Source organism: Peromyscus eremicus, unplaced genomic scaffold, assembly GCF_949786415.1.
Source record: "Peromyscus eremicus unplaced genomic scaffold, PerEre_H2_v1 PerEre#2#unplaced_83, whole genome shotgun sequence".
Classification (NCBI taxonomy): Eukaryota; Metazoa; Chordata; class Mammalia; order Rodentia; family Cricetidae; genus Peromyscus; species Peromyscus eremicus.
The window spans coordinates 120,080-135,126 of record NW_026734323.1 but is presented as its reverse complement, the minus strand read 5'-3'; the positions used below and the strand labels follow the sequence as shown (position 1 = coordinate 135,126).

The 15,047-nt window shown below is 41.7% G+C and overlaps 2 protein-coding genes across 9 annotated transcripts in view; both read right to left on the bottom strand.

Annotated features, from left to right (window-relative positions):
- Positions 1-15,047, bottom strand: part of LOC131901448 (disks large homolog 5-like) — a 260,863-nt gene that overhangs the window by 128,442 nt on the left and 117,374 nt on the right. For 3 of the 8 annotated variants that reach the window (XM_059252594.1, XM_059252597.1, XM_059252598.1), the window contains exon 1: positions 2,545-2,658. The exons of the other annotated variants lie outside the window; for them this stretch is intronic. The gene's annotated coding sequence lies outside the window, so the exon portion shown is untranslated. Of the gene's footprint in view, positions 1-2,544; positions 2,659-15,047 lie in introns of those variants that run through there. 8 annotated transcript variants of the gene reach the window in all.
- LOC131901444 (olfactory receptor 2L13-like) lies at positions 13,666-14,871 on the bottom strand. Its single transcript, XM_059252590.1, has one exon. The coding sequence runs from the start codon at positions 14,662-14,664 to the stop codon at positions 13,678-13,680; it is 987 nt and encodes a 328-aa protein (XP_059108573.1). The 5' UTR covers positions 14,665-14,871; the 3' UTR covers positions 13,666-13,677.

The window sequence follows — 15,047 nt, the reverse complement described above, 5'->3', positions numbered from 1 at the left end:
GGATGAAGTGAAGCAACACCTTACCCGAGGGAGACAGCTCATAAGTCCATCTGTTCCTCCTGGCCCTCTTTGCCAGTCTGAATGAAATGAAGGAGTTCCCAGAAAGGCAGCTGCAGCCTGAATACTTCATGGCTCTCCTAAACTCACCATCAGAGACTCTTGAATCTAGGTTTGTTCTTAAGAAGCCCAGAGAAGCAGAATAGCCCCATTGTTTCCCAGAAGCTCCCAGATGCTGAGGCCCATACTGGAAGGCCCAGCTTAACTTCACCTCCTCCATGAAGCTCCCAATCCCCTTCTCAGGACTCACTGTGCCTTCCCCAAAACGATTTATTTCTCCAGGCTCTACACTAAGACCAAAGGCAAGCTTCCTTCTGCCTCCTCTCTGGTCTCTCCATGTCATCTATTCTCTCTCCCAATCAGCCAGCTCAATCTTGCCAACATGTCTATGGACACTGAACGAATACCCCACAGGCATGTGGTGTTGCCACAACACTGGTAACATCACAGAGAATATCAAAGGCTCTACAGGATAAGATAGAATTTGTAGAGGAAGAACTACTAGGGTCACCTCCACAGACCTCACCTACCTACTAACCAGCTCTTCTGCAATGCACAAAAAGCCATGTTGACCTTCTCAGGAGCCTTTCCAGAAACATAAGGAAAGAACTTCAGTACATCGTCTTTACAAAGCCAGGAATCTCTCTCTCTGTTTCATTAGAATATTTTTACTACTTCAAGTAGGGGAATTAGAAGTCTGTATTCCAAATACATCTGGCAAAATGGCTCATCACTTCTTCAATCTCTAAATAATAACATGAGATATAAAGGTTGCTAGGGTATTAGGTCAGGATGGTGGGGAGGAAAGATCAGTCTTCAGATGTAAACAAGCACATTGTGGAGAATCCCCAAGGCTGTTACAGTATGTGAGTGTGGTGGGAGATTGTGGGTGTCCTGTCAGAACAAGGATAAATTGCATAATCCATGAGGAAAATTACCCCGAATCATCATCAGAATACATTCTAGCCCTCTTAAAATACCATAACCTTATCAACTTGTGACATGTCTGCCTGGGGATACTAAGAACCAGAGTTCCCCAGAGGAGCCCACAGACACAAGAGCAAACATTCCCACAAGTGTAGGGCTCCATTCCCACACTGGTGTTTGAGGAAAGGTGAATGGCTAGTGAGAGGCTACACACAGACATGCAAAGGCATTCACAGAAAATCAAATGTGTCATAGTCCTGGGGATAGTATGTAGTGTGTCGCTGCAGAGGTGCTAACGCTGGAGTTACACAAGAGCCAGATTGCTTGACTGGAGCTTCCTGTGACAATGTGCATGCCCTTAGGAAAAGTGACACAGCCAGCTTTAATTACAACATCCATCGGAGCATCAGAGAGGCTGGCAAAGGGCACAAGAGGACAGGTTATTAGGGGTCCTTTACCATAGACCTTTCCCAGAGCCCCACTTCACACTTTTCAATTTACTGACAGTCCTGAAATGAAGAACTAGCACCCTGTTTGGTCTGGATTGAAAATTCACCAGAAGTCTAGACTGTGGCTTCCAAAGCATACTTGGTGGACCCCAGAAGAAATGAGTGATGTGGGAAAACTGTGTCCTTTTAGATGTTATATCACACTGATAAGTCATGCTAGATAAGGTGAGCTATCTCAGTAATACCCAATTGTAGAAGTCAAGGTACAGCACCTGCCCTACACACTACCTCATCTCAGTTAATCCTCACACACTGAAGCATACACAGAAAGTGACTGACAGATGAGTCTTTGCCCAGGCAGGCTCTGAAAGCCCAGACTTGAGTCTCCCCTCTGTGGATGTCAGTTTCCCATCTCTCTATAGGGAGGTGGATGTCTTAGAAGTCAGTTGGTCTCCTCTGTCTCCCTGCACAAGAGGACCCAGTGGACAACCTCTTAAGGCTTACTCACACTGTAGAGGATGCACCTTGGCTGCAGAGCCCTCAGCCATGTGCTTTCAGATACATGGAGATAATTGCTACTGTTATAATAACTTGGGTAGTGTAGGAATGCCTAAGACCCTTGCTCTAGGCTTCAGAGTCTCATGTTAATGGAAAAGCCATGCAGGGGCACAACATAGTCATCAGAGTCACAAAGCCATCCTCAATGACAGTCCAGGACACCCAGAGCTGGCAGGAAGGGGACAGTCTTAGTCCAGGTCCACTGAATCTAACAGCTCTCAGGCTGAACTGGAGACCTGTGTGCCATCAACATCTGGTAATTCAGAAACCTCAGGGGTCATTGGAAGACAGCAGCACTTAGGGGTTCCTGCTCTGCTAGTGGCTGTGATGTCAAGTATGAGGACCTCAGGGTTTTCTAGGGTACTCTCCTTTCCCTGTTATCACTGGCACATAACTAAAGGACTCCTGTGGTTGTAAAACACAGTCATGCTACAGAAATCTCATTAATTCCTCTGTGCCTCCTTCCAAGAAGTTCCCAGTTCTTGAGCCCTCACTCTGGAAAGCTGAAGCCCACCACATCCAGAAAGCTCCCCAGCCCCTTCCCAAAACTCACTGTGTCTTCCCCATTTTTCCATGTTTTCCAGGGAGACCTAGGACCAGCTTCCTTCTGCCTCACTCTGGTCTCTCCTGGCAGTCCATTCCCTCTGCCAAACAGACCTCTGAATCTGAAAAGCATGTCTAGAGGCCAAGCTTGTGGTCACTGAACAAATGACCTCAAGGCAGTCAGTGTTGCTACAACACTAGTGACATCACTGGGGATTCCAAGAGCTGTCCAGGATACAATAGAATGCCCAGCAAAGGGTCTGCTGATGTCATGGGGCAAAGCCTTTGCCTCTTTGCTAATTAGTTCTCCATGAACTGACCAGAAGCTGTGGTTTCCTTTTTAGGAGTCTCTCTTTTGGACACAGGGGAAGTCACTCAGTATCTCCTCCTTCTAAAGCTAGAGATTTCTCAGTTCTTCATAAGAATTTTTTTCAGTAACTCACTTATATGAATTTGAAGCTTCACTTTATAAATACTGCCTAAAATTAGCACTTACCCTCCTCATATCCATACTCAATAACATAAAAAATAAAGCATGCCAAGGAATTTGGTCATGATCATTGAGGAGGAGGATTGAGTTCTCTGGAGAGAGCAAGCACCTGGGGAAGGCTGCAGTTAAGGGAAGGTGACTATTGGGAATTTTGTAAGTAAGCTGAGACTGTTATGAGACCCTAACTGCTCTAGCATGTCCTCTCTACAAGCCTGGTGTCTTAGCCAGCATCCTCCAGAAGTAATACAATGATTCTCTATGGAAAGGGTATTTGTTAGAATGGCTTATAGGCAGTGCTCTATCTAATCTAACAATATCTGGCTGTGAATGGAAAGTTCAAGAATCCAGTAGATGTGCACTCCACAAGACTAAATTTCTCAGCAGGTCTGCAGTATATGCTGGAATCTTAAAGAAGTAGGCTTTAATGCCAGTTGAAGAATGGATGTGCTAACAAGGCCACTCAAGAAATGGTTGTGCTAACAACCCCAGAGCAAGCAGAGAAAGTGTAAGAGCTTCATTCTTCCAAGCCTTTCCAACAAGAGGAGTTGTCCAGATTACATCTGAATTAAAGCTGTGACTTCCTCCCTCAAAGATCCAAACTAGAATTAGATCTTCATACTTCAAAAGAAGAAGACCTCTCCCACAGGTGTGCCCTCTGTATTTTGTCGTTTGTTAATCCAGATACAGTCACATTGACAACCAAGAATAGCCATCACAGTCTTATTTCCCTCTTCACTAATACTCATGAGAAAAAGGCTCACTTAGAGAGTGAAAGGAAGGAGTGACAATAATCAAAATCACATCTGAGACACCTGTAGATCTCATAGTCATGATGACTTTTAGTGGCCTTTTTTTTGCTTGGCTATAATAGGATGAAATACCAGTCTTGGCTTTCGTGGGTAGGAGGGGATTAACTAGAAACCCAGACACAAAACAATCTGGTCTCTCTCTATAATTGTAGATTTGAAATTCAAATAATTATCTTATGGCTGGTAGTAACTGTGGTGAAAAAGGGTCCAAGAGATAGAAAATGGGTTCTCTTTAAAGAAAAAAGAAGAAAACAAACAGACTGTACCTTTCAGAAAGATTGGGGTGTCAGGAAGAGCCACATGAATTTGCACTTGAACTCCTCCAGAACACATCTTGCTCACTCCATTCATTCTCAGAAAAAAAAACTCCTGTTTAAATTGGAAGACCCAGGAAAGCCTTCTGTGGGGTCTTCATTGTAAACATCAGTCATAAACCTTCTGTTGCTTTAAGAGCAAAATGGATTATTAAGACTTGAAGTTTCTCTGATGTTCAAAGAGGCAGGATTTGGAGACAGCAGCAATAGGAAACAAATCATACTCCAGAGTGAAGTCATGTTACAGAGCTCACCACTGACACTAGCATGATGAGTGTGGGCACTGCAGTGTGTGTCACCAAGAATAATGACAATAGACAATGTGCCTGGTGCTGCTTTAGAAGCTTTCAACATCCATGGCTCTCAAAATGGGATCCAGCCTTCCCAAAATCATCAAGCAGAATGGACTTCTCCATTTCTCTAGAACATAAGCTCTGGCATGCAGCTGATGATTCAGGCTTGTATTTGGGACCTAGCTTCTGTAGTCAGGGGTAGGGTTTCTGATAAGAACTCCTCCACCAAAACAATGGAAGGATGGTCAAAGGTGCTGTCAGCCAACAGCCACTCCCCATGTCCACCTGCAGCCTCCAGAAGAGGCTTCAATAGTGAAATTTACTAACTTTTCCTTTCGAGCTTGGGTTTATTGTTACTCATTATTTGACTTATTTCATTTCTGACATAAATCCTTTTAAATCATCCTTCTTACAGCTGAAATTTCCCTGTGGACATAGAATCCTATTCATGGAGGGTCAATGTTCTTTGCAGTAAGCTGAAGTTTGTTTTCCCCTTCTGACTTGCTGTGATGGCTAATCTTGGCTGTCTAATTGACACATAGTTGAGGATTTGACTCCATCAAACTGGCTTGCAGGCATGATTCTTTGGCATTTTCTTGTTGGTAACCAATGGGGGATGGCACAGCCCTCTGTGGGTAGTGCATTCCTAGGCAGGTGAACCTGAACCTCAGAGGAAAGCTAGCTGAGCAGTAGAGTAAACAGCATTCTCTGTGGTTTCAAGCCCCTGCCTTTGGATCTTGCCTTGGCTTCCCTTGATGATGGACTGCAACCTGTGAGATGAATAAACCCTTCACTTTCCCAATTTGGCTCTTTGGACTTTTATCCCAACAATAGAAAGCTAACTAGAACACTTGCCATATTCTCAGGGCATGCCCTCACAGCCCATCCTTCTCCTTCCAGCCTGTAGCCCCTTTTTTCAACATTTACAAACTTTAGGGACACTGCAATCTGTTGCAATATCTACTCTACCAATCACACCCACTGCTTACATATCTCCATTAAAGTGGTTTTTTTATTTCTTTTTATCTCACATGTCATATTTCTCTCTAATATGACATTTTCCCTACTTTACTCTTTTAAAATTATCTCTGGATGTTCCTGCCTGTTCCATTTTAAAATTATACTTTGTCCAATAATAGAACATTTATGGTCACATTATGAAGTTGCACAGAAATGGGTGATGTATTGTATTCACATTTTCTAATTCAGTATCTATTGTATTAGTATTATTAATTTAGCAAAATTGACCTTTTATATTACCTACTTATCCACAAAAGCTTTAAAACTTCCAGTCATTTAAGTCTTTAGCGTCTTTCAGAACATCAGCTTTGAAGGTCTTGTATGTATTTAGGATTGCTCTTGGGTACTTCATAGCACTTTTTATTAATAGCATTTTTTTAAAGTGTGCTTATATAAAATGTCTTGTCATGTATTTTAAGCCTTTTGTGAGTGGAACTGTTTCCCTGATTTCTTTGTCAGTATGTTTGTGGTTGGTGTACAGGAAGGCCACTGACTTTTGTGTTAATTTTACAGTCTTTCACTTTTATGAATCTATTGGTCAAACTTAAGGGATTTCTGATAAATTTTTAGTTTTATTTGTTTAGAATCATGTCATCTGCAAATAAGGACATTTTGACTTCTCCCTTTCCCATTGTATCCCCTTTATCTCCTCCACTTGTCTTATTGCTCCTGCTAAGAGTTAAAGATCTATATTGAATAGGAGTTGAAGGAGTGAATATCCTTTTCTTCTTCCTCCTTTTTGGAATTGCTCTGCGTTTTTCTCTATTTAGTATGATGATGCTGTGGGCTTGTTGTATAATTGCTTTATTATGTTGAAACATATCCTCTATATCCCTAGATTCTCCAGGACTTTTATCATTGACGAAAGCTGGGTTTTACAAAGGCTTTTTTTCAGAGGGTCATATTGTTTTTGTCCTTTACTCATTTTATGTGGTGTTATAAATATGTTGATTTGTGTATGTTGAACTATCCTTGCATGTTTGAGGTGAAGACAACTTGACCACAGTGGATGATTTTTTAAATGTAATCCTGAACTTTATTTGCAAGTATTTTATTGAGAATTTGTGTTTATATGTTCATCAGGATAATAGGCCTATAATTATATCTATCTATCTGTCTATCTATTATCTATCCATCCACCCACCCACTCACCCATCCATCCATCCATCCATCCATCCATCCACCACCAGGTCATCATCTCTCACCACCAGGTTATCCTTGGGTCAAAAAAGAATTTGGAAGAGCTGCCGTTTTACTCCTCTTTACATGCTGAGCCATTTCCTAAGGCCCTGACTTGCATTTTTATCTTATTTTAATTTTCCCCCTTTTAAATGTTTATTTCATTTTTTATGTATACGAGTATTTTTCCTGCAGGTATGTGTGAGCACTGCATGTGTTCCTGGTGCCTGAGGAGGCTGAAAGAGTGTGTTTGGGCCTCTGTATGGTTTCTGGGAACTGAACCCTCATCCTCCACAATAGCAGCCAGTGCTCTTAACTGCTGATACAACTCTCAAACCCACTTTTTCTTTGTTTGTTTGTTTTTGGAGATTGTGTCTCACTATGAGGTTCTGGCTATCCTGGACTCAGTAGACAAACAGGCCTCAAACTCACAGACATCTACCTGCCTCTGCCTTCTGAGTACAGGATCAAAGGCATGGGCCACCATGTCCTACTTCTGACTTGCATGTTTAAAGTGCTTACTGTACAGTGGGTCCTGTGCTAGCATTGAGGATGAGCACTAGACAACAAATCAAACCTCACACTGCTTCCACCTCCCTGGGAGACAGACAGCAAGCAAAGTGAAACACACCCAGGTTAGATGGAGGCTCCAGTGTCAGAAGGGCTAAAGATGGTCAGATCAGCTGCAGCCCACAATGACACAGTGCTGGGAGGCTTTGGTATTATTACAGTTATGGTCATGGGGCTCAAGACTATTCTACACCCTCCACAGATCACCTCCTGCCCTCAGGTCCAGGCTGCCATATCATCCAGACAGCAGACAAGTGGCAGCCCGAACCATTGTGGGAAGTTGTGGGGTGGGGACGCCTCCACAGACCTGTGAGCTTTTGGCCTGCATTTGGTGTGCAGCACAACCTCAGTTTCTCAGGCTCCCAGTCCAGCCAGCACCAACAGCCTAGGGATCTGGAATTGCCCATGTTGCTAGAGAGACCTACTTCATGCATGCTACCGCCAAGCTCATCCTTCTTGGATTTATCCTGTTTCAAATATTCCTCTTCCTTCTGCTCCATTTCAGTGAACTTACCCCCCTGGGCGCCCCCAACCTGCTGTGCCTCTGTGGTGCCCCTTCAGCAACCAGATGCATGGCCTCCCATGACAATAAGTCTTTGCCTTGGGCCAGGGTCAAGCATCTCATCAAATGCCTCCCCAACTAGACCCAGAAATTAGAGGCTATGGTTGCATCCTACTGACTACCACAGCAGACAGCAGAGATGTCATGCAAGGTGCTGCCCCCTGCTAAATCTCTCTTGACCTGCATGTCCTGACCTAACTTTGGTTTCCAGCTGCCTTCCTGTCTGTCCCGTCTGCCCATGATCAAGGCGCTGCCCAGAGATGCAGAATTTATGGGAGCAAGACAGCTGTTGCAGAGCTCAGGCTCCTCAACAGTGTTGATTCCTCCAGCCTGGACCCAGGTCTCAGCCACCCCATCTTCACCCACCTCTCCATCTCCAAGGACTGAGGCAAGGGAGCGCCCTCTATAGGATGGGAGAGATGCTGCAGGCAGCACTGGGCCAGGATGGCACAAAGAAGGCCAACTTGCAGGCCTTGGACACAAACACTCTTGGGAGAGGCCCAACCCCTCCCCTTTCGGTTTTCTCCTTCAGTATTATTATTATTATCATCATCTTCATCATCATTAATATCAGCAGCAGTAGCAGTAGTAATTACAAAGTTTTGTTATTGTGCACATAAAAGCCAACAAATCTTTTGTCTATTTTTTTTTTGTTTTTTTTTTTCCGAGACAGGGTTTCTCTGTGTAGCTTTGCACCTTTTTCTGGAACTCACTTGGTAGCCCAGGCTGGCCTCCAACTCACAGTGATCCGCCTGGCTCTGCCTCCCGAGTGCTGGGATTAAAGGCGTGCGCCACGGCCCAACAAACCTTTTGTATGGATGAACAAAATTTCCACGACAGGGCAGCTGTGATGCAAGAAGAAGAAAAGAGACCAAACACTTGCTCAGGTCTCAGATGAGATTGAAACAATGTTAGAAAAATCATTCGAACACCAGCAGCTACCAAGCACCTTCCGGTTTTGCTGTGGTGCTTTGTGTTTTCCTTTTGTTTTGCTTTATTAGTCAGAGTTTTTCTGTGTAGGCCTGACTATCACCAACATGGCTCTGAAGACCAAGATTGTCGTGAATACACAGACATCTATCTGTCTGCCTCCCAAGTGCTAGGAATGAAGGCATGTGTCACCACCCCGGTATTGAAAGGAAATCATACAATCTTGAATCTCTGGAAGTAGTTTGAGGAGCATTTTGAGTTTTTCTTAGAATGTAGAATGGTTGTAGGCCATCAGAAATTAAAGAGATAAAAGAACAACCACATACTTTGCAGTATGGCTCACATGTGGCATGATTTTCTACTTCCAGCTTTGTAAACCAGCAAGAAAAAAATGGTTGCTGAATCGACCAGATCTACTGTGACATTGAGTATAAAGACATGTAGCAACAATGGGGAAATCATCTCAGTGCCTTCATAGGGCCGGAACTTGCCTTAAATCTTCCTCAACCAGAAAAGATTTTCATTAGTGCTTGATATAATTGGAATGCCAAAGGGGTTCACCTGTATAAATGGAAAATTTTTTTTTACCATTTTTTATATAACTCTGCATGTTATGAAGAGGCCATCTCCTGGTGCTGAAATGGTCTGTAGTACATGAATAAGTCTTGTTGAATGACAGTCCAGAGTTGTCCTGTCATCTTTCAATGTAAAATGATAGGAGTGTCTCTAAGGCTTTACTGGATGGTGCATGAATGAGCAGTCACTTAGTGTGTATGTAGGTACAGTTGGAGCACCCTGTGTGGAGTCTGCACTACTTTGAATGAAGTAGGATTTGAATGTAACAAGGTAAGTCAGTTAAAGTTAACATACTTTGTGGAATCAGTTGACTACAAATTGTGACTCTACTCAAGGTATTGTTAATATTTGGTGGTTTTCCCCCACTGAAATTTTCTTTTAAAAAGTTATCCAAATGATAAATCAGCATACCAAAATATCACTAATTGAAATGGAGACAGTGAATATATATGTAAATCTAGTAAACCAAAATGGCAGTGGTTTACATACTTTGTAAACATATCATGACACTGATATAAAAGTAACCATATTTCTGCAGTTCAACACATTTAAGCCCAGACCAATACAAGATTTGGACTAGCAAGTTTTACCTGGTATAGGCAGCGTGCAAAGTGTAAACTGATGGACTAAGACAGACACTGTCAGTTCTTCTCCACTGAACTCTAACAAGGCATCAAATGTTTGTCTTCATTAAAGATTACAGCAAGACAGGCCAAGTTGACAAGGACACAGGACGATTGTAAGGATGGTTCCTCGCTCTGGGAAAAGAGAAAGTTCACTTGTATTGGTGGAGCAGCTGGTCCTGGATTTTCTCTGTCAACTGTATTCTGCTTACAGAAATCAGCGAATTTATCTGTTCAAGAAATTATGTCTAGATATAGATTTCTTTGTTTTTGAAATATCCTTTTGTTATATAGCCCTAAGTAGTCTGGAATTTGCTATGTAGAATAGGCTGTCCTTGAACTCTCAACTTGCCACCTGCTTCTGCCTTGCTACTGCTAACATTAAAGTCATGGACCTCCACACAGAAGTTGAGGAAAATATTTCTTGATTGACTTCATCGTTTCTGTTTTCCAACTGGTGTATGGAATGGTGAAGTAACTAGAGGTCTGTACTGTGGTCTCTTCTGTCTAAATACTAGAGGGAGATGCAAAAAGTGTTATAAATATAGGGGTTTCCTTTTTATTGTCTTATGATAAATTGCATAATGAAGAGGAAATAATGACTCAGAGAACTATAAAAATGTATCTAAGGTTGACAAATCTCCAATCAAATTCATGTGTCCATAGTGGTTTAAGTTCATCTATAACTAGGACCTTTGAGATCATTCACCATGACCACGTTAAGTACTTTTAACAAGTATATACACTTCCATGTGTTTATTTTAGGAGTAATCTGTCTTATTTTTTTTGTTTGTTTTATAACCATTTTAGGCTATATTATTTAGGCAAGTTTTGTATTTTTTTTAAACTTTAGGTAGCATATGAAATGAGCAAATGTGGTATTTGATGCCAAAATAGGATCCTGAATTCTGATTTTGACTGAGTTGTGAAGACTGACAAAAATCTAGAGACATTATGTAAAGGCAGAGGAGAATGATCATCTACCAAGTAGCATTGAGTCAGTTTGTAAAACTCCCACTTGATTTTACTGTTGTGCATGCTTGTGTGTGAATGATTTCCCTGTATATATGTCTGTGTACCCTGTGCAAGCCTAGTATTCACTGAGGACAGAAGAAAGAACTGGATCCCCTAGGACTGGAGTTTTAGACAGATATGAGCCCCCTGCTGGGTTTCAGGAACCAAATTCAAGGAATCTTAAATACCAAGTGATCTCTCTAAGACCCAAGAACACACCTCTTCAATTTAGCTAGTAGAATGGGTTTTTGGGTAACCTATGTGAGTCAGCCTTGTGGAAATTTTACCAACTGTTTTTGTGACATAAATGGATGGGTAGCCCCATTTCAGAGCTTTGAATGAATTCTTGAGGCTTTGTTCACAATATTCCTACTCAAAGTAGATGATGTTACTGGAGGTTTAACAGAGGTTTAACAGTCATGGAAAAGGAGTGAGAAGCCAGAAGGCATCTGCAGAATCCATACTTGCAGCTCAGCAGCTGGTGGCACACTTTGTTCATGCATTTTGAGTTCACCTTCACTCTTGCTATCCCAGGATCCCAATGAAAGGCTATGGGAAAGGGTAAATGGACTGCAGAAGGGAGAGGTTCCTTTCCTTCTAGAAGCCCTTCATTGTCACATTCTCTCAATCTGGCTGTTCAACAACCAGGTCATGCAGACTGGAGAGGACACATTTGACCTTTTCTGTATATGTCTTCCCATCATGCTGGAAATGAATGTGTTAGGTAACAAAGTGCAGATTTTTTAAAGCCAGTTGGTCATATCTGCTTTTGAGATTTATGAAACCATGGGTCTTTAACTCAAGTAGAAATGAAGCAGAGGTTAAAAAATGTTAGTGGTCTCTAATGATAAAATTGAAAGGAATACACAGATATTTGTGGACTAAAATCAAGACCATGGCATTGACAAGTGATAAAATGAATGAAAGTGTAACATTCCCTTTTTATGAAAAATAATACATCTCAAATTGTCCTTAAAGGCTCAAGAATAGAGTAAATACCGACTCCAGGAACCAGAGGTCACATTGGAGTACTCTGGTCACAGAAACACTTCAACTGTTGCTTCTGACACTGTTTCCACTTCCACATGTGTTGCTGTTGCTCCTGCTTCTGCTGTTTCTGCTTCTCATGCTTCTGCTTCCTCTCCAGATGCTCCAGTCTCTGCTGAAGCTCCTTATGATGCATTTGTTTACAGCTGTTGTTACTGCTGCTGTAGCACGGTAAATGAACCCTCTCTACAAAGACACAGTGGGCATACTCACAGCTAGGATTCTGTTATTAAGGGGAAAGGAGAAAAGAATAAGTAAGACTGTGATATGTGTTGAAATAGGTAATCATGTTTGACTTAGAAAACAAATTCTCTTTTGGGCTAACATTCATGATGAACATATTTTATTGTGATGGGTTTATACTCAAGGCCATAGGTAGGCATTCCTCAGTATCAAAATCATTTAAATTGTTGGATCCCATTTCTACTTACATGGAAAGCAGTGTTATACAAATACAATCATCACATCTGGCAAATGTGAGTGAAGCCCATTGCCTTGGCCTGTGGTTAGAGGAATTCATCCACACAGAAGTCAGACTGCTGTTCCTCACCAAGAACCCACTTGCCTCCACTTCCACTCACAGTACCTGCCAGTGTCTCCTGACACAGATAGATCTGGCTCCTATTTCATCTCTGACTTGAACTTGGATTTTCTGTCAATGTCCCTGCAGGGAAGTGACACTAAACACCAGCATCTTCCTGTTCTTGAATCTTTTTTGTCTGGCTTTTCTTTTCTTTTTTTAAAGTGTTTTTCTAAAGACATTCTTTTATTCCTTTTACATGCCAACCATAGATCCCTGTCTCATCCCTCCTTCTGCTTCTCCCCCAGGTTTTCCCTCGACCCACATTCCCCATTCCCTCCTGCAAAAGTGTCAGGGCTCCTCCCATGGGGAGTCAGCAGAGCCCGGTACATTCAGTTGAGGCAGTACTAAGCCCATCCCCCATGCAGCAAGGCTGAACAAGGCTTTTCTTATATTTCCTTTATTTTCCTTATATACCATGCTCTCAGCTTCTCCCACTTGGTCCTACTCGCTTAAGTTCCTTCGATCTTCTCCTACAGTCCAGAAAATTTGCTTTTTGTCCTCTAACTACTATACGTCTATCTGTGTGCCTGTCTCATTTATTGTAATTTATGTATCCTTCAATTCCAGTAGGTGTTTGTCTACTTACCACTGTAACCTCATTGGTTAGGTAATGGGCTAGCATGCAGTAAGTGACTACTCACAGTCTATTTATTGAATGAGTAAATGAAGTTTACCCCAAGTGTTGTTTTAAAGATTAGACTAATTTTCACTTTAAAAGTTGGATATAGATCAATCCTCAGAATTTTTTTTACAAATCATAATCATTAAAAATTCTGACAATCTTTTTTAAATATTCAATATACATAAACTTTTAATAATGAAAAGAATGAAAGCAAAACATATAATCAAAGCAATTAATTATGTTAATTTTGTAGATACAAGTCAATATCAGCATACAATATCATTTTACAGTAATATTTATACAATCATAAAGTATAATGTGTCATATTATGTTAGAATAGTAATTGCCAAATTTCTGTTATTGATATAATTGTCTATAATGTTGTGAATTAAACATGTGAATAATTGATATACTATGTAAAAATGAACATATTATTTAATCTTAACCAGTAATAAGTCACCAGAAAGGTATGACATGTGTGGGGGACACATAATATTTCCAATAGGCAACACTACTCTGTCATTCTCCAGGGACTGAAATATGAGTAGAGAGGAAATGACAAAGTTTTTGTGGAAGAGAATGTCCCAGAGACTCTTGTCATGGCCCCGAGGACCTCCTTATTCCTCAGGCTGTAGATGATGGGGTTGAGCATAGGGGTGAGGATAGTGTAGAAGACAGCCAGAATCTTATCTTCTGTGGGGGAACGGAGACTCCTGGGACTAACGTAAGTGTAGACAAAAGGTGCATAGTAAAATGTCACCACAGTTAAGTGAGTTGAACATGTAGTGAAGGCCTTTTTCTTTCCTTCTTTTGAGCACATATGGAAGACAGCAAAAAGGACCCATCCACAGGAAGCTGTGATGCCAAGGAAAGGAAGTAGAAGAAACAGGCTTGTACTCACAAATACCATGTACTCATAAACCCAAGTGTCCATACAGGCCAGGGGCAACATGGCAGGGACATCCCAGAAGAAATGGTTAATGGACCTAGAATGGCAGTAAGGAATGTGAAGGAGATAGACTGTGTGTGATAAGGAGTTAATGGAGCCCAGTGTCCAAGATCCTATGATCATCTCCAGAAACATCATTTTGCTCATGGGAATAGGATAATGAAGAGCGTGACAGATGGCCACAAAATGGTGATAGGCCATGGAGGCCAGGAACAAGCCCTCAGAACCTGCCAAGTTCAGAAAGAAAAAGGATTGCACTCTACAGCCCAGTAAGGTAATGCTTTTCTGGCCAGAGAGGAAGTTGAATGCCAGCTTGGGAACAGTGGTAGAGATATGCATCAGGTTCATGAGAGAGAGCTGACTGAGCAGAAAGTACATGGGGGTGTGGAGTTTGGGATCCACACAAATGAGATGGATCATTGCTGAGTTGCCAAGCAAGGCCACAGAGAATATGGAGATGATGAGCAGCAAAAGCAGTAGGCCTGTGTGATTTTGTGGTAATAATCCTAACAAAATGAAATCACGTGAGCTCTGAATCCATTTCTCCATGAAAATGTATTGCTTTCTCTTTCTTCAAAAGTGACCTGAAAGTAAAATGCACTTATATAAAGTAGAACAGGAGAATAAAGAGGAACTGGCTTGGAATGAATGCTTGCACTGAATTGTTCTTACAACCAGCACCATACTTCTGTTGAATTTATTTTGAAATCTGAACTAAATGTTTCTTTCCCCTTGCCTCTGGCCAAGTTCTCAGTTCAGAGAAACCTGTATGTTCATTTTATTTTATTTTTTAACAAATATTTTTTATTTTATAATTAATTTAATTTTACATATCAGCCACGGATTCCCCTGTCCTCCCTTCTCCCAACCCCCAGGCTTCCCCCCACCCAATCCACCCCCTATTAACACCTCTTCCAAGGCAAGTTTTCCCC

Coding starts and splice junctions, on each gene's coding strand:
- LOC131901444 (XM_059252590.1), bottom strand. CDS start 14,664: ATGGAGAAATGGATTCAGAGCTCACGTGATTTCATTTTGTTAGGATTA.